The sequence below is a fragment of the Pteronotus mesoamericanus genome, unplaced genomic scaffold (genome assembly GCF_021234165.1).
Source record: "Pteronotus mesoamericanus isolate MK-2021 breed Mesoamerican mustached bat unplaced genomic scaffold, CSHL_Meso_final contig_78, whole genome shotgun sequence".
NCBI lineage: Eukaryota > Metazoa > Chordata > Mammalia > Chiroptera > Mormoopidae > Pteronotus > Pteronotus mesoamericanus.
In genome coordinates this window covers 19,078,972-19,099,757 of record NW_026555258.1, presented here as the reverse complement: position 1 = coordinate 19,099,757, position 20,786 = coordinate 19,078,972, and the positions used below count along the sequence as shown (strand labels likewise).

General features: G+C 36.5%; 1 protein-coding gene across 1 annotated transcript in view; it reads right to left on the bottom strand.

Moving 5' to 3' along the window:
* LPAR1 (lysophosphatidic acid receptor 1) overlaps window positions 1-20,786 on the bottom strand; it is a 137,840-nt gene that overhangs the window by 50,512 nt on the left and 66,542 nt on the right. The window contains exon 3 of the mRNA XM_054584532.1: window positions 3,517-4,264. Coding sequence (XP_054440507.1) covers window positions 3,517-4,264 — 748 coding nt within the window. The remainder of the gene's footprint in view (window positions 1-3,516; window positions 4,265-20,786) is intronic.

Here is a 20,786-nt window from a genome sequence, read left to right as displayed (position 1 = left end):
GGACGATATATGACATAATTTTCCTGTTCCAGCCTTCTCATTTGTAATAAGGAAATGAAAATACCATATTTTGCCAGTACAGTGCATACCTGCACTTTTGTGCCCATTATATATGGGATTATTATACCCGTTATTACACCCATGGTATGTAATCATTATACCCATGTATAATATGCATCCTCATTTTCCCTCAAAAACTTGGACAAAATAGTGCATGTTATACTTGGCAATATACAGGATACTGAAACTGTTGCCTCATAAACCCACAAGATAGTTCTCATTTAACCTACAAAGCAACCCAATGAGACACAAAGGTTAATTTACTTGAGTCATGAGGCAGACTTCACACTAGAATTTGTTAGGCACTGTACAAAGGTCAAAATCAAAACAAGAACTTGGCAGGTTCATACTCCAAGTTCCAAGTAGTCCTTTCCTGCCAGCTGATCTACGAACTGTAAGCAGCAGGCTCTTGAGATTTAATAGAAAAAGTGCTCCCCCCATGAGATGTGTTTCAGCCATATCATGGAAAATATGTCCTTTTGGCACAGGTATACTCAAGATTTTTCACGATAATTAAACATAGAGGGAACTATTTTTGTTTTTCTACCAAGCTCTGTTGGATGGAATAAGATAATCTCATATTTTAGGGGCTGGGGTCCCCAGTGGGAATATTATCTAAGTGTCCAGTGAGTTACAGACAGGCCTTTAGTTGTGCCAGCAATTCACGGTCTCGTCCTTAACCTTAAGGTCTACGTTAGGGTCCCAATCAGGATACCCAGGTAGGATCTCCAGGACACATTTGCCCAATTCAAAATAGACGGGACCAATGCCTCCACCAGAATGCTCATTTATTCAGTGATAATTCAGTGCTATCTCTTTCCAGTGACTAAATTAATGTCAATTAAGGTCACTCCCAGGGTTTCAAAGATGCCACACAATCAATCCCAGGTTACATTCATTCAATGTTGCTTTACAAACTGTAGCAAAGAGCATTGCAGGAACTTTCCACTGAATTTCCATGGGGAAAATGGAAATGCTCAAAGATATTTTTAAAAACATGATCAAACATTATTCTGAATATAGTCTGTGGAGAAAATGTAATTCAATAGGGTAACTATTTAAACAAATTCTCACGGGGTGAACTTTTAAAAGAGACACTGTGAACTCCAAATGAAATGTTCTGTGTGTGTCCTTTCCATGGGTAAATCTCAGGGGTCAGAGGAGGATCTAGAGTTTAGATGTTCTTTAATTTTCTGAGTACATAGATGAAGAAATAAAATATATTCCTCCTAATGGTTGCCATGAATTTTTCATCCAGGAAAAGAGTTACTTAAAGGCAAAAGTTATTTGAGTGTACATAAAAGAATAAAAACCTTGAACCCAAAGAGGGCCCACACCAAGACACATCATAATTAAAATGTCAAAGGTTAAACATAAAGAGACTCTTAAAAGCAGCAAGAAAAAAGAAGAAAGTTACCTGCAAAGGAGTTCTCATAGACTATCAGCAGATTCCTCAAAAGAAACCTTACAGGCAAGAAGGAGCTGGCAGGAAATATTCAAAGTCATGAAAAGCAAGGACCTACATCCAAGATTACTCTATGCAGCAAAGCTATCATTTAGAATGATGGAAAGGCAGATAAAGAGCTTCCCAGACAAGGTAAAGCTAAAGGATTTCATCATCACTAAGCCCTTTTTATATGAAATGTTAAAGGGACTTATTTAGGAAAAAAAAAAAGATTAAAACCATGAACATTAATATGATAACAAACTCAAAACTATCAACAACTGAATCTAGAAAACAAACTAAGTAAACAACTAGAACAGCAATAGAATCACAGATATGGAGATCATTTGGAGGGTTATCAGTTGGGAAGGGGGAGGGGGAGAATAGGGGAAAAGGTATAGGGATTTAGAAGCATAATTTGTAGACAGGAGGATGTTAAAAATAGTATAGACAATGGAGAAGCCAAAGAACTTATATGCACAACCCATGGACATGAACTAAGAGTCAGGGAGGATCACAGAAGGAAGAGGAGAACCGGATAGAGTTGGGCAAAGGGGGAAAAACAGACAACTGTACTGGCATAATCCATAAAAAATATTTTTAAAAAATAAAAATAAAAACTTGCTCTTCACCTTAAAATATAAATTAACTTCTACTACAAATAGAAACTGGAAAAAAACATATAAGTTTTCATACAGATGACTATCATACAACGTTATTAATTTGAAACCATTTTGTACAGTAAATCTATACAAAATCTTGAAATACTAACCTACATGCGTGTAGTAACAATTACAGAATGCAAAAGATAACTTATTTAGAAATAGGCTCATAAAAAATACAATTATTTCATATAAAATGTACTTTCTATGTGAAAATCTGTAAGAGAGACCAGAAGGCAAATATTCCATACCTACATTGTCAGAAAACCATCAACAAACAAGTATTGGGGAGGATGTGGAGGAAAGGGTGCCCTCATGCACTGTTGGTGGGAATGCAGACTGGGGCAACCACTGTGGAAAACAGTATGGAATTTCTTCAAAAAATTAAAAATGAAGCTGCATTATGACCCAGTGATTCCACCTCTGAGAATATATCCAAAGAAACCCAAAACACTGATTTGAAAGAATATACACACCCCTATGTTTATTGTAGCGTTATTTACAATCGCCAAGATCTGGAAGCAGCCCAAGGGTCCATCAGTAGATGAGTGAATAAAGAAGCTGTGGTACATTTACACAACGCAGTACTGCTGGGCCATAAAAAAGAAAGAAATCTTACCCTTGGCAAGAGCATGGCTGGACCTGGAGAATATTACGCTAAGTGAAATAAGACAGTCAGAGAAAGACAAATACCATGTTTTCTCCCATATATGGAAGGTAATGAACAAAACAAACCAAATAGACACAGACACATGGATATCGAGAATAGAATGCTAGCTGTAGAGGGCAGGGGATTAGGGATCAGGTGAAAAAAGTGAAGGAATTAAGAAAAAAAGAAAAACCTCATATGCGCAGACAAAAGTATAGTGATTACCAGAGGAAAGGGGAGGAGGGGGAGGTAGAGGTAGGTGGAGGGGTGATAAATGGAAGGAGACCTGCCTTTGGGTGATGAGTTCATAATACAACATACAGGTGATGTATTATGGAATTGTACACCTGAAACCTATGTATTTTATTAACCAATGTCATCCCAATACATTTTTAAAAAGAAAACCTGCTAAAGCTGGAATTTTTAATACTTGATAGCCAAGCTCATCAATGATATCTTTCACATCATCATTTATGCAAACCACTGAGACATGTATTTCCCCTAAATCCAATTCTATAATTGAAGGACTGGTACGCCGGTGTCGCCACAGAGATTTGCTAAAAAGTACTTCATCCCTTTGCAATTCCTACATATATGCTGGTGAATATTCACATTGTTGTTTACCACTATCATAAACTAATGTAGTTTATATTAAGACATTGAGAATCTGTAAAGTAAATAACAGTGAAGACAAAACTTACCAAGCACAATGACCACAGTCTTCAGAAGACTCATCATGGTATCACGATTCCGTCGGGGTCCAGAACTGTGCCGAGACATTCTCATAGTCCTCTGACGAACATAGCCAAAAATATGAGCGTAGAGAACCACCATTACAACGAAGGTCACCAGGTTGAAAATGGCCCAGAAGACCAGGTAAGAGTCACTGTAGAGGGGTGCCATGTTGGAACAATTTTCAATATCACAGATGCAATTCCAGCCCACACTGGGTATAGCACCCATGACAATGGCCATGGTCCAGATGACCACTATCACCACCACCACCCTCCGGTTGCTCATCCGTGTGTGGAGCTGCATGCGAAAAACTGTAATGTGCCTCTCGATGGCGATAGCCAGTAAATTGGCCACAGACGCCGTCAGGCTGGTGTCGATGAGGCCCTGACGAAGGAGCCATGTGCTGACAGTCAGTCTCCGAGTATTAGGTCCTGTGTTGAACATTAGGTAGAAGTAGGCCAACCCAGCAAAGAAGTCTGCAGCTGCCAGATTAGCCATTAAGTAATAAATAGGGAAGTGGAAGCGGCGGTTGACATAGATTGCCACCATGACCAGTAGGTTGGCCAACATGATGAAGATACAGACGGTGATTCCAAGCCCCATGACCAGCTTGCTGACTGTGTTCCATTCTGTGGCAAGATACTTTCCACTCCGGTTGTAAAAGAAGGCGATGGATTCATTGTAGAAGCACTGTGGTTCATTCATGGCTGTGAACTAGGAGAGAAAGGAAGAAAGATGAAAATAAAAGAAAAAAGAAACCACAAATCCAAATTTAAAGACGTATAGATAACACAAGACTTCTATGGTAAGTGTGGCCCCCCAAAAAGCAAAGAATTTGAAAACCTGATCCTGCATAATGTTCTATGATTATATTGAAACCTCAAGGTTTCGCACTGTGTTACTATCCTCAAGATTCTCAAGATTAAAGACAGTTGGAGTCAAATAAATGACAAGGTCTATGCTTGGTGGTTGCACATCATTGAAGTCTACTAGAAAAGCCACATGGCTCAGAAATCATGCTTAAAATACATGAGAAAGATGAGAATTCTGCAGAGCATTGCAATTGGAATATTTACCATAGTGAAATCGACTTTGACCTGTTATTTAGGGAATCTGTAAACATAGTTGGTTTATACATAGGGTATTATTGCCCTATTATTCAGCATTTCTGTTCTCACATAGAATGTTCCATCTGTGACAGGCATTTTCAATGCAAGTCCCCACAAGGGCAATCAGTCTCGACATCTGAAAGAGGTCACTATGGATCAAAGCTTCTTTGACAAAAGCCAACATTCGCTGTTCGACATTCCTGTGGGCAGCAATGCCTACCCCCATGACTCTTTATCCCCAGAATAGCATTTGTCAACCAATCTATGATGTTCGGGAACTTTTTGCTTTTTGGAGGGCATAAGAAATGTTACCTAATGGAACGTTCAAAGAGCAGCTGACACTTTGACACTGTTTTACAAAAAGTGAGGTATACTTAAAGTTATATCTTTTAAAATGTAGAGTGGTAAATAATGTCCTACGTGTTTTCTTATTTTTCAATATCATCAACTAGAATATATTTGCTTATTGTCTATACCTTACTTGAATCCAAAAAGGATTGAGGAAGTTTATAATAGAATAATTAATATAGGTAGTTATTAAATTATTAAAACAAAATTAGACAATAAAATTAATATAGAGAAATTAGAAAATTACACATGAAATAAAATACATCACTTTTCCTGAAGCTTTAGGTTTGTTCAAGACTCCTAGAATCAGAAAATATTTTTTGACAACAGTTCACATCCTACCTTTTTCTTTTTGGTGTGCACTGCATTTAATTAATTACTTAGCAAATGTGACAGGTTTAACCACTATTTTTGAAATTATTTTTCTACTTTTAAATTACAGTTGACGTTCTAATATTATATTAGTTTCAAATGTGCAGCATAGTCAACCACTATTTTAGACCAAATATTCTACTGAATACCCACAGGTTATGCATAAATGTTTACGAAACTCTGAAAGTTCCAAAACAGTAAGAAACACTTATTAAATGGTCAGTCTTTTAACTCCTCCAGACCTCTACAGTCTCTTTCCTCATTTAGACTTCAAGGGCTTTTCGATCATGCTTCTATCATTACAGATACTATGTTGAATAGTTATTTATAGTTTAACATGTCTGTTTCTTAAAGAGATCATAGTCCAGGGGGAGGAATGGAGACCTTGCCTTCCATATGTCGGTATCTTACGTACCTTCAGCAGAACCTCATTCATTTGAGATCTGAGAATTTGGTTTGTAATATTCAATTCCACCCAAATCTTGCCATTACTCTGTGTAATTCATCTAATTTTCTTGCCTTTCAGTTTCCTGACCTCATCTCTGATGACCTTCTATTTCATTACACCATATCTGCCCACTCCCATGGCCACACCTTGGACTTTGTAACCACTCAGAACTGTCTCCCTTTGGAAATAATTAATTTTTCCATTCTAAATACTCACCACATTTCCCATTCTTCCAAATGCCTCATTTTATTCCCAATACATCAGTTCTTTGAAGTCCTCTATTTCCTTAAGCACCCTATTTTTTCCCAGTGGATTACCCTCCCCATCTCCCGTTTTTCTTATCCAGCTTACATTCCATAGTATGTTCTTTCAACATCTTTATCACTAACACAGGAATACATTATCTTCTTGAAACTTTAAAGTCAGATGTCCTTCAGAATTCGATTTTTTTCTGGTTGTGAGACCAGTTATATAGCACAAAATCAATATATGATGCAACATCTCCCATCAAAATTTGGGACAGCACTCCATAATCATACACATTAATTTCTAAAACAAAATACATGAATATAGATACTAAATTTGATAAAGTTTATAAATAGCTTCATATCTGTTTATTCAGAGCTAGTTTTGCCACTGATTTATGAAATATTTTTCAGTTTTCATAACCTCTTGAAGCTTCTACTTTCAGATAAGGAAGCAGAGACCTTTATCCTTTAATCTACTCGCCCCACAGTATGGCATGACAATGTCTTAGAATAACATCAGTCTTGGATGAATGAAATTGGTTGCTACTTCCACGCCTACACCAAGGCTACTAAGAAGTATTAGGGAAAATACATCTGGCAGATTGATTCTGGTAGAAATTCATGATGTCTATCCTCAACTGAGACTTCAGTGCCAAAAGAAATCTGATTTTCCTCTAATTATTATCCTATATCCTCTCTACAGTGACTATTTTAAACTTATCTACTGTTCTCTTTTCTGCCCCATCTTCCCTCTCTGCATCAGCAGCTGACAAAAGAGAACAACAGAAATCATCAGGTTAGAACTCTTTCACCTCTCTCCCACCAAAGACAAAATTACCTATTCAAGAATTCATCCCTTCTTCCTCTTCTGTTACCACGGAAAAAGTATGCCCTGCCATCCAAGGGCTCCAAATCACATCCACTCCTACTCTGTCAAGAAACTTGTTCTATCAGTTGCTTCCTTTCTCCTCCTTATATCTTCAATTTCCTCTCAATTCTTCTCTCCTCCCCTGAATCTTTCTCTATCCACAATCAAGTTTAGTATATGCCATCTTTAAAAGGAGAAGAAGGAAGAAAAGGAGGAGGGGTGTGGGGGAGGGGAAGGAAGAGGAGCGGGGGAGGAGGAGGGGAAGGAGAAGAAAGTAAGTTAGTTTACATGACCCCATGTTTACCTTCTGCCCTTGATTATTTTTCTCTTTCATGGAAAATGCTCTCTAATTTCTCAATTAACTATAGGATGGCTGCTACTTCCACCCCTCCATCAAATCCACTCTAGTCAAATTCTTAAATTTTATATAATTTCCCAAATTCACACCAATCTTATGCCTACTCCAATGGAAATTCTCAGTCCTCACCTTGCTGACCTCCTCAGAGCATTAGATACATGACTGCGAGGCATTTTTTAGACATTTCTCTATATGACTTTCATAACATCATACTCTTCTGGGTTTTGATCCTTCTCTCTGGCTGGTCCTTCTCAGTTATTTCTGAGGATTCCTCATACTCTGTGCAATATTGATGTTTTTACACTATTTATGTTCTCATTCAATACACTTTCATTGAGTTTTCTAATATGTCCTCCAAGATTTCAATCCTCTTATATATCCCAAATACTCTTATATCTATATATTTAACCCATACTTCTTTCCAGAGCTCTAGGTAAATATCAAATTGCCTACTGGTATCTCTAATTGACTACCTCATAAGCAGTTCCATCTCTGTGTTCAAAACCAAGCTCAAAATCATAATCTTCTTCATGATCTCCAACAACTTCCCATGTTCTCTATTCCAAAGACTAGAAAACCACCATCTTTCCAGTGGTTTTAGTGCTAAACATGGGAATTCTTTCTTTGCCCCTCATCCTTATCACTTAATCATAACCTGATCCTGTAGTTTCTCCTTCCTAAGTATCTGCTCAAGTCATCTACTGTTCCATTCTTATGGCCACCAGCGTTGTTACTACACCAGCTTCCTAAGTGTTCTTTCTACCCAACACCAATCTCTTCTTTAGTGATCCTTCTAAAAGACCAAGTTAAACAAGATGTTCCCCTATTGGAAATGCTTCAGTGGCTTAGAAGTGCACATAAGGTAAAAATCTAAACTCTTCCACCACCTTATCAGGCCTCCCTTGCTTCTCCAGACTCAGCTCAAGCTATTAATGACTTCAAACTCTCTGCCTCAGTTACATTTAATGTGCTGTGTTCTTTTGCACATCTGGTTTTCAACCTCAGGGAGTACAGTGGTTTTCTACATCAGTATCATCCAAAGGGGTTGTAAAACACAGTATTCTGGCCACATCCTGAGAATTTCTGATTCAATAGATCTCAGATAGGGCTCCAGATGATGCTGATGGTGCTGGTCCAGGGACCACACTTTGAGTACCACCAGTTTAGAACATTCTTCCCCCAATCTCACTGTATACTCCTCCTCATGCATTGGTTGAGGTGTTACTCTTCCTAGTCATTTTCCCTAGACCTTCCCACATCTGTGCAAGTTTTCTGTCACAGTGCCCTGCATTACTCCTGTAACAACACTAACCACACTATATAATAGTTGCTTAATTATCTATTGACACCTCTCCACACTAGGCTATAAACCCTATGAGAGCAAAGAGTCTAGTTTTCTTGTTTATTATTGTACAGCATCCAACTGTTGACACTTTAGATGCTAAATATATATTAATCATATTCATAAATTAAAACTAATTCCAAAAATGTTTACACTTTACAAGTTTCCTCACTGCAGAGGACACACAAAAAAATATAAACATAAAACTCTGTTCTGCAGCCCCCATAACCACTTACTTTCTCTGGACAAAGACATTTTTGTTTGTTTGTTTGTTTGAAGGGAGGGAGAAAGAGAGGAAGAGAAACATCTATGTGAGAAAGAAACATCGATTGGTTGCTTCTCATGCACACCCCAACCAGAAACCAAACTCACAGCCTAGTCATGGTCCTGACCAAAAATTGAACTAACAACCTTTCTTTTTGCAGAATGATGGCCAACCAATTGAGCCACATTCGTCAGGACTGGATAAAGACATTTTTAAATGAAACATGAAGCACATAGAATTTCATAGCACTCCAACTTTTGATACCTATTGACTGCCAACAAAGTCAGGTAGTCATATGTGTAGCTTATTTGCTCTTTCCACAGGGGAAAAAAATTACACAGTTAAGGATAACAAACTATACATTTTCTTTTTAAGCTACAATATGCTAAGGTGAAGAAAACTGACAGGTTTTCTCTAATGGTATCCCATACATCTACTAAGCAAATGAAATGTAACCCCGTCCTATGCCACCTCTCAGCTCTCAAAAATTGAGCAGTGACACCATAAAAACCATACCATATTTAATGATATAACTTACATGATTTATTGAACCTCAGTTTTACCATCTGTGAAATGAGGAAATTGGACTAAATTATATATAAGGTCTGTTTCAGATTTAAAATTCTATACTAAGAATTCTGAGTAAGCACTCTATGTTTCATAAAAATTGCCAGCTCAATATTAAAAAAGTTAAAAAAAATGCCAGGAATTAAAAATAGTAAGGGTAGAATATACCTGGGAAAAAGGGAGTTTCAGGTAAACTTAGTACAACAAGACTGAATTGAAAGAATTAAATCCCCTCTCCTACACTTACAAAAAGCAGCAGGTCTGCAGAATAAGTGAAGGAGACCATGGCAGAATCTCCAATAGTAGTCAGAAGGGTAGTATGAATGGGCTATCTTACTTCTTTGGGACCTGAAGGATTTAGGCAGAGACTCACATCAAGCTCTGGGAGAACACAGTTCATCTATAATCCTTATTAGTCACTATGATAGTTATGGCTATAATGACATAGCAAACAGAAAAAGTACAAATTTATTATCTAATGGCCCTAGAAGTCAGAAGTCCAAAATGGGTCTTACTAGACTAAAATGTCAAGGTGTTGGCAGGACTATTGTCTTTTCCGGAGCCTTGAGAATTTTTTCTTGTCTTTTCCAGCTTCTAGAGACCGCCTACATTCCTCAGCTTATGGACCCCTTCATCTTCAAAGCCAGCGTTGGTCAATGAAGTCCTTCTCACATTGTATCATTCTAACACTTACTTTTCTTCCTCCCTCTTCCACATTTAAGGATCTTTTTGATTATACTGAGGCATCCAGATAACCTAGGATAATTTCCTCATCTCAAATCTTTAATCACAACTGAAAAGTCCCTTTTTCTGTGTAAGGTAGCATATTCACCAGTTCTAGAGATTAAATCCTAGAAAGCCATTATTGTGCCCAACAGAGAGATGAAAACAATTTCTGAATTAGAAACAGAAATTTGGGCAAAGAAATAAAAGTATAAAAATTCCAGAAAACTGAAATGGCAACTAGAAGACGTACTTAACAAATTCACCCACCACTCAGAGAAGCAGCTCAGAGACAGCAAGAATAAAAGAAAAGAAGACACATGTAGGAAAAAAATCTTGGTATTCTAGGAACCCAAGAAAGACTAGGACAAAACTAAAATAATACAACTAAAACATAAGACAAGTTATTGCTTAAGAAGAAAGATCTCATGGGGGGAGAAAGGAGAAGGTAGAGGGGGATAAATGGTGATGGAAGGAGACTTAACTTTGGGCGGTGAACACACAACACAATATACAGATGATGTATTATAAAATTGTACACCTGAAATCTATGTAATTTTATTAACCAATGTCACCCCAATAAATTCAATGAAAACCTTTTTTAAAAAAGAAGGCCTCAGATTACCATTTCAGTTTATATAAATTACCAAAGAGTTAATTAAAAGCAACTAAAATTTAAATATAACTTCGTTAGATGTTAGAATCTCAAGGGTAAAGTTAAAAATTCTAAAAGTATAAAAAAAATGAACAAAAAGCAAACAATTCAAATATCTAGGGAAAGAGAGAACACAGGATATCAACAAGTCTCTGCTGCAGAATTCCAAAGAAGAAGATGAGCAATCAAACTGAAGTAACAAGCAAAACAGAGACAGACTCATAGATGGAGAGCAGATGACAGCTGGGGGCAGAGCGGGGGGGGGGGGGGGGTGGTTTTAGGGGGTAGAGGGATTGAGCCAAAAGGAAAAAGGACTCATGGACATGGACAACAGTGTGGTGGTTGCTGAGGGAAGGGGGGTATTAGGGGAATAAATGGTAATGGGAAAAATACAATAAAGATTAAATTTTTTAAAATTTCCATTATTTGGAGAACAATGTGTGAGATCCATAAATCCCAAAGCCAATGACTGATGTTTTCACATGTGGACAATCAAGAATTTGGCCCCAGAGATGTTAGAGCTCAGAAAACACATCATCCACATTTTCTTCCTAAGGAAACTACAAATGTAACTAAGCCATGAGAAAAGTAAAAACAAAATAAAATACAATGAAAACGCTGGTAGCAAGCATTAAAAACCCATGAAATATATGGGTCCAAGTCATTGCTCTTCATATGGTTATAAATTTAAAGCAAATATCAGGAATAATTCTTGAAAGTATAAATACAAAATTCTAATTTAATAATAACCTGGGATTTAAATCATTGTATGAGTAAGAGCTTGAAAATGAGGAAATAGAAGTATTTAAGTATCTGTTAATTCTCTTATTACTCAGGGAAGAATCAAAACATGCTATTTAAATTGTAACAATAATTTTCTTTTTCTAAAAAATCCTCACTCAGGAATATGTTTATTGATTTGAGAAAGAGAGAAAGAGAGAGAGAGAGAGAGAGAGAGTGAGACATCGATGTGAGAGACAAACACCAATCAGTTGCCTCCCACAGGCATCCTAAGAGGGGATTGAACCGCAACCTAGGTATGCGCCCTGACCAGGGCTCAAATTTCCAACCATTTTGTGTTCAGGACAGTGTTCCAACCAACCAGCCACCCAAGGGTTGTAACAAAAATTTTCAAAAATAAGTTTAAATATGAGCATTCAAAAACCATCAAATTGAGTAATTAATATACTAAAGTAGGATGACTACTCTTCATATTACTGGAAATAAGAGAGTGAAAATAGGGAAAAAAAGAAACAATGTATAGAATGACAACTTTGTGAAATTTATATAGGCAAGACTACAAACAATCTTTTTTCTTCTTTAGACAAGTAATATTAATTGCAAGAAATTTAGGGAAAACAACTATATAATCAGACAAAGCTCAATAAATACTTTTTTTAAGTTTATTATTCAAAACCCAAATCACTGTAATTAGAAATTTCTCTGTCATAAGTTACAGAAATACATTCTGCCCAAGGAACAAAGATGTAAATAAAATAGGATTAACCCACAATTAAATTGTCCTCAAAGCTAAAAAGAGAAGTCCACAGTCATGCCCTTTTCACATCCACCAATTACTTCTCAGGATGATGGGTCACTGGCTGCTCTACAGAACAGATGGTCGAAATCTCAGAAATTTACCTCGCCCTGTCACATGACCTCAAAAAAGGTCATCACAAGTCTGCCGCGCCCCCCCTCAAAGAGGCACAGATGCTGTCCATCTGCACCACTTACTTCATTTGTTCGCTCGCATGTTCGCAAGCATTTGTGGAATGCCTGGTATGGGCGTGCGGGGGGCTACACCATGCCTTCAAGGGCTGCCGAGCAATGCACCTGAGTACCTGCAGTGGAGCCCCTCACAGTCCGCCCACTGTGTTTTTTAATCTCTTCGGAGACAATTACATTATTTTTTAGCGGAGTGGAAAAGGGAACACTTGGCACAGGCTCACAGACTAGCAATTAAACCTATGTGACTTAGTAAGTACTTAGATAAGAATGTAAATATGTACTCCACTGTCATTCTAAAAGAAAGATTTTAATCTATGCTGGATAAAGGAGCAGTAATAAGACATAAATCAAGCCTTCTCAGTTTCCCACTTCCGTTGAAGTACAACAATGGAGTGGGTGAGGACTTCCTGATTCGGATGCTCACCAGCTAATTTGGTCTTCAGTAGGTCTCATAAATAAATGCTCAAGCGTCAACTTTCTCATCTGTAAAGCAAGGTATGAATCAGCTCTAAGACTTCTTCAATTCTAGCTCTTAAATCTAAAATAATCAGACCTTTTATATATTTCCTCCCTCCCCTGCCCTGAAAAAAAAATTAGAAAAGAGACAGCGTAGAATTAAATGCCATTAAGTCTCTATTAACAAGAAAAATAGTCCCCACATTTTTTATAGTCTCAAATTAGAAACAATTTAAAAACTGGAATAATTTGCTACTAGACCTAGAAAACAGGCCACAAAACAAAGCTGATTTAAACTAAAAGTGCTTTAACGCTAGAATCCTTAAAGCTAGAATGTGTAACTACTAGATTTTTAAGGTTTATCTGAAAAAGTACATGAGATGTTACTTTTTTTAAAGTAACAGTGTATGTGAATATTATATACAGGGTGGGGCAAAAGTAGGTTTACAGTTGTAAGTGCTCAAAACACAGATAATAAAGCTGTTGTAATAATCATGACCTGCATGTCTTTTTCTATATGAACAACTGTAAATGTACTTTTGTTCCTCTTTGTACACATATGTTAAAAAAAGCTATATGAACTAAAGTATAAATCAATGAAAATACTTTGTATTTTTTACAGCCCCTTGTAACAGGCTGAGATAAAGTGGGGAACATAAGACTTGTCAAATTTCCAAAGAGAGAGAGTTTCGAGTTGGTTCTAAAAGGACAGAATGAAAGAATTCACTGAAAATACAAGACTTGCTGGAGAAAAAAATAAGTCTTCTAAATACACTGTGGAGCTTAAAGGGATACAAACCAAGGTCACAGGCTCCCCTGGAAGCAGATTGTCAGATTATGGAAACAGGGCATTAAATATTATTGGGAAAAGGTGAGCTCTTGGCCTTGACTGAGGCAGTGAGTTAAAAGTGAGACCCAGTCATTAAGCTAGTAGTCTTGAAGATCTCCCTGTCAGTAAAAGATTAGACAAATCATCATCATCATCATCATCACCACCATCATCATCTACCCACTTGCCCTAGGGAGAACAAGGGAGTTTGCCTATTTTACCTGAGGCTCCAGGTTGGAAAATAAATAAAAGACTCCCTTCAGAAATCAGGATCCCTCTTCGATAAATGAAACACAGCTGGGATTTGAAGTGCGTTCCATCTGTCAAGCCTGAGACCCACAGAAGGAGAAATTGACACCAACTGTGGTCCTGAGCTTGAGATACCCCCATTTCCCTCCCATTCTGTGTGGTTGGCACTAGCAAGCATCAAAACTCTCCAGGGAACCCAACCTCAGTGAAGCCATGCAGCAGTCTCTCAGGTCAGCTCCACCGAAGATGTCTTCATCATCCAAAAGAATTGTACACAGAAGGGAAATCATGCATGAGAATCAGAACATCCCCAGCAGGATTAGACCCAAGATTTAAGACAAAACTGAACTGACTGAGTTTTTGTATTTCCCCTTTTCCACTTCAACTTGTGCAAGAGGAAGGTTTTACTCTTAAGCAGTTTACTTCTACTTGTTTTGAAACTGACCAGAAAGTACTTAATATTATAGGTTTGATTTTATAGTTTCAAAGTTTATGTATTTGATTATCCTTGTATGAAGCCAGCATAGCCATGTTGCAAGAGAAAACAAGAAAAGAGTAAAATAAATAATCAGCCAATATTAAGAACATATTATATAATTATAGATCATATCATATATTATATATTGTTTTGTATTATTATATTATATAAATATTATATATAAATATATATATCATAATGACTAAATTGGGTTTATTCCAGAATACAAAGATGAATGCAAACATTTTAAAATCTGTTAATGTAATTCACCACATGAACAAATTCAAGGGGAAAAAAAGCCAGTTCATCTCAACAGACATGGAAATGCATTTGTTAAATTTCAATAACCTTTCATGATAATTTGACAATCCAGGATTAGATGGGAACTTCCTTAATTTGATGGAAGATATATGGCAATTGTGGTATTTGATGGAAGAAGTCCCTTTTAAAACAAAACAAAGTTGACTTAATCATCAATGGTTCTTTGTATATACTGGTGATGATAACCAAAACAATAAAAAATAAGGAAAGGATTAGAAAAAAGGGAAAGAAAACTTACTGTTTTTCACAAATGATATAATCAGTTACATATAAGATACAATACCGTCTATAAACAAACTGCATTACGAGAGTTTAACAAATTTGTTGAATTAAAGATCAAGTCACATGATTCAACTGTTTTCTTAGAGGAAACAGCAGATAAAAATTGTTTTAATTATTATTTCAAGGAAAACACATTTACAACAAAAGCTCTAATGTACCTAAGAATAAGTCTAAATGTGCAATAACTTACAAGAAAACCTAAATAAATGAAGAAAGAAAATATTTCATGAGCAGAGAAAGATGTGGTGTCAATTTTCCTGAAATTAATATATAAATTCAATGTGATAAAATGAAAATTCCAAAAGAGTTTTTTATGAAGCTTGACACACACCCTGAACATTGATGTGGAAGCTACAAAAGAACCAGAGTATCCAAGAGAACTTCAGTGACAAAGGGCTAGATATCCTATGGAAAAGCACATGTTATTTTAAAGTGAGCGCAGTAAAGATTTTGTGATATTGGCACAGAAATACATGAATAGCCAATGGAATGGAATAGAGAGCCCAAAACAAACACTTAAATGGTAACAATATGACAAATGGCTTTACCTGTTAATGGGGAAAATGGAATAACTGTTCATCTATATAAAAATAAATAAATTAAATATCTATGCCACATCATACACAAAAATCACCTTGAAAAAGGAAATTAAAAATGTCTAACTCATGAATATGGGCCTTCTCCAAACAAGACTGAAGCATTCACAAAATCTGATTAATAAAAAATTCCATATTTCTGTGCTACAAAAGGTTTTATCATCAGTGAAAAGAAAAGCTGAAGACTAGTAGAAAGTTTGACAGTGTACATTAAAGAGGCTTAGTTTTTACAGTGAAATGTAAAGACTTTCTACAAATCGAAAAGAAAAAAGGAGAACACGTCAACAGTAGACAGGCAAAGATAGGGACAGGCAATTCACAGCCGAGGAGACCTGACTTGCCGATAATCACATGAAGAGATAGTTCCCCCTACAGGGAATCAGAGAAAGTTAAATGCAAACCAAAGTCCGATCCAACTTATTTTTCCATCAGGTTAGTAAAAATTAACAAGTATGGAATATCATGAGTTGGTGAGGACCACCATATCATGCTGATGAGAGTAAAATTTAGCATAATTGCATTGAAAAAGTTTGGCAAAAGTCACTAAAATCAGACATGTTCATGCACATGACTGAAAGAGTCTAACTGGAAAAACTCCCACATGTGCCAAAGGAGACAGGCATAACAATTTCCATCGCCACTCTTTTTTAATACCAAAATATTAGAAGCAATATGAAGATTCATCAGTTGGAGAAAGAATCAATTGCAATATAACCAGAAAGGCACAGTAAGAAGCAGTTACATTGAACAAAGTAAAGCTTTAGGTATGCTGATGACTACAGCAATTTGCACAAGTATACACGCAGGACTTGTATGCAATGTTTACAAGGTAAACATTTTACAGGAATGTTAAACACTTGCAAAAAGAAACACATACATTGTTTGTATTTTTCCCACATATGTATTTATCCACTAACACATGTGGGGAGATGATAAATATCAATTAATTGTCTGGGCTAAGAGGGAGTTAATAAACTTGGGAGGTACAAGGGTCTCCAATTTTATTCATTTATTTGATAAAGCCCCAAATGTTGAGGCAATTACATCAAAATGTTCAAATTTTACAAAGCTAGGTAATACATACACAACTGTATTATAGTATTCTTTACACTTTTCTGTATGCTTGACATACGTTTTTATAAAAAACACCTAATTTAATCTGAGTCACAGCAAATGATTCTGTTGCCAAGGAAAGATGGAAGAGAAGGAAGGAGAGGGGAAGAGAAGCAGCAAGCACTATTAGACTTCACCAGGCCCAAAGAATGATCAATGGATAAAAACGAAAATAAGCGACGATGTTTTAACTTAAATTTCATATTTCTTGGGAGACAATAAAGGGTACAGAGTGATAACATTGTAGATTTATAGTGGCTGGAAACTTAGGCCTTAGAATCAGTGAGGCCTGGGTTCAAATCCCACTCATGTAGTTTACTAATATGACCTCAATAAATTATGCAACGCTCCCCTCCCAGGAGGTAGTTTCCTCATCTGCAAAATGGAAAATGAAACATCACCTTCTTTTAAAGACTGAGTACTGATTACTTTTTTTGTAACATTTGTTCTCCTGAAACATTCAAATCATGTAACTCGGAAGGCTTGAACCTCCATAAACCAAACACCATCTATAAAATGCAGCTTTCCTGAACTCACAGATCAAGACAATTTAATTAAAGAAGTCATTCTATGAAGAAAATGAAAAATTATTTTCCATTAGCCTATTTCTTCCTGATAGGCTAATAGCTGAATATGTTTCTTTATTATCTTGATCCAATTCTTTCTTTTTCTTTTTTACAATGATGGGGGTGTGTGTGTGTGTGTGTGTGTGTGTGTGTGTGTGTGTGTGTGTGTGTGTGTGTGTGTGTGAAGTTCATGGCTAGGCTCTCTATTACTTCTAATGGTTTCCCTAACCCTACACAGTACCATGTGGCCTTACTTACTGTAACTCTAGAATAAGTTGTTAATATCTGTCAGTGCAATTTTTCCCACCTAACTCTTCTTCAAGATTATATTGGCTATTTCTGACCTTTTGCATTTTGGGTCTCAAAAATATTTTTTGGAATTTTTATTGTGATTGCATTCAATCTATAGATGCATTTGTAGAGAGCTGACATCAAATCAATAACCTTACACTCCACAGACATGGTGTCTATTTAAGCTAACTTTAATGCCTATTAATAAAGTTTTATTAATAAAACTTTATTAATAGAGTAAATATTTCAAAAGTACTCAATACTTTTAATGCACTTGTATACAGCTTTGTGGGGGTAATTTACTCATCTAAGTTATTTATCATTGAAATATAATTGACATAAAACATTGTATTAGTTTTAGGTGTTCAATTTTTAAAAGACTAGGATTGTATACTCATTTGTTTAAGTTTTTCTGTGTTCTACTACTTACATTTATTGTACTCTTTCTTTTCTTATAAACAGCTTGTTTATGCTTTCTTTTTCCATAACTAGCTTAAAGGAAAGCAATAAAATGTACAACTAAAAACAGGCAGCATTTAATATTTTAAATATTTAAAGCAATTTATTTTTAATAATTTTTTTAAAATCATGCAAAAAATCCTATTAAGAATAAATGTGTATTCCTGATACACAATTTGAGTTAAGCATCATCATGTAACTAAGTCTATAATCCTCACAGATTTCCTGTTGCTTGTATCTTTTCTTTCTCCATCATCCCAGAGTTGAATTCCCAGCTACAGGTTCATGGCGCCCCACTTTTCCAAGCTAATCTTGAGGAAGACAGTGAGCTAATGGGCAGCTGAGCCTCTCCGTATTAACATGTCTCACAGAGGTGGGATCTATGCCTACCCGTGACTGCTGGTCATTCACACGCAATACAGTGTGTCAGAGTAAGCCCCGAACACAGGCCTTGGGACTAGGATTCTTCCATGGGTCCTCCCTCCACTGTGCTTGCCAGGTTAGTTCAGTAACCTGATCAACCACAAGTAATGCTAAACAGAGTTCTAGATATGCAAAGCCTCTAGAGTTGGTCCAAACCTAGAGCCAGATAAATATCTCTTCCTTCCAAGCCTGAACTAAGGCTCTAAAACCTCCCTGAACTGGCTGGCGGAGATTCACCCGAGGGCAAATATTTTGAAATTGGGCGGCTCCCTAGTTCACCAACAACCGTGCCTTATCCCTCTTCCTGCAGGCCCAGTACTTCTGTTCTCAAACACTCTCTGCATCTTTGAAAGCTGCTTACCTGCCAACCTAACGTTTTAAGGACAAACCCGCTCCATGGCCCTTTCTAAGCATTTTGTCTGCTGCTACAGAGCAGGTATCAACCACTATCAATTCTGTCCCAACCGGAGCCTGCCTAGGACAATCATTTATGACATGGGATAAGTGTAATGCAAGGGCAGTTCTTTAAGTGAGGCTAGGCAATTACCAAATGGCACTATCACGACAGAGCAAACAGTCTTATTACAGCAAGGTACAGTTCTCGAAAGATATAACCCCCCTGGGGCCTATTATTATGATCTCCTCGGCTGGTTAGAACAGCAAGGCATTGTCCCACCTTAGTGTTGATTCACAGAAGAGCTGCAACAGAAGTTCAAAGGAAAATAGCTGGAGAGGATAGGCGTGGGGAAAGGCAGCCAAGCAAACAGCACCACGATGGACAGCAAGAAGGAGAAGGCATATCCCTTTGTGGAATAAACAGGTAGCTCCATTAATTTTTAAAGACTTAACCAATTAGAAAGAAAAAGAAACAAACGTGAAGGGTCTCGTTTGTGATTGACCCTAAGTATCCCGGTATAATTTTGTTTTATGAATAGAAAACTCAAAATGTGCCCTCAGATTCTGAAACATGATATCCTCTCAAACTTTATCTGGATTTATAAACACAGAAGAGGGCATAGATGAATTTATATTGCAATATGAGAAGAAAGTTAACTTCTAATGGAAGCATGGTTCAAGATGGAGTAAGTCAGAAATTTCAATGTTTATCTCTACATGCATTTATTCCTGGCAATACATTGGAGTTTTCTGTAGAGTGTTTATCTAACTTGGCTTTCCTTTGATGGATCTTCTGGCAAGCTACATAAGCACATCAGACACACAAGCCATGTGAAGAGGTAACTACTTTCTCCCTCTAAAGAACTCCCAGAATAATTACTGGGAAAAAGGAACTAACTAACTTATGTCAGGTATCTATTAAGGGGCTGATACTGTTCAGAACACTTAACAGATATTTTGCCATTTAAACCTATGAGCGCAGCATGTATTATTAGAAATTTAGAGATTTTAAAAAATAAAACTAAAAGAGTATTAAAAAAAATCTCATAGCTAGGAGATTTGAACCTAGATTTGAACCCAAACCTACCTGCATCTAAGCCTAAGCATTCACTTTTCTCAGTTTCATGTTAGGTGAAGCCAGACTATATTATGTCTTCATTGTGTGGCACTGGAAACATACTTCAGACTGCAATTAACTGCTTATACTTTAATCTAAAAGAAAGCACTATCAATATATCGGTGATCCCTTACTTTAGAGACTTTATTTAGCAGCTGCAACCGTGCCCGGACTTTGCAGCCTTCAGTGTAGGTCTCATTTTTTTAATCCTTTGGTGGTGAAATATTCTGGTTAATATTTCAATCTATTTTTTCACTTAGAGGATAAATGGGGAAATACTATTTAAACCTTAAAAAAAAAATCATTGAACAGTTTTAAGCTGAAGAGTAAACTAATCTAACCAATGTTTTTAAGGGATAATACAACATGCCAGCTACAAAAACACTTTTTAGAAAAATAATTCGGGAAATCTGAATAAGAGTGAGTATAAAATGATATTAGACTGTTTTAAAAAATTTTAAATGTAATAATGGTACTGTAATGGTTATAAAAGTGAATAATGTTTTAGAGATTGATGTAGAAAGGTTGAGATAAGATGACACAATGTCAAAGATTTGCTTTAAAATATTTCATCCCCCCAAAATAGGAGAAAAGAAATTAAATATGGTAAAATGTTAATAACTGTTGAA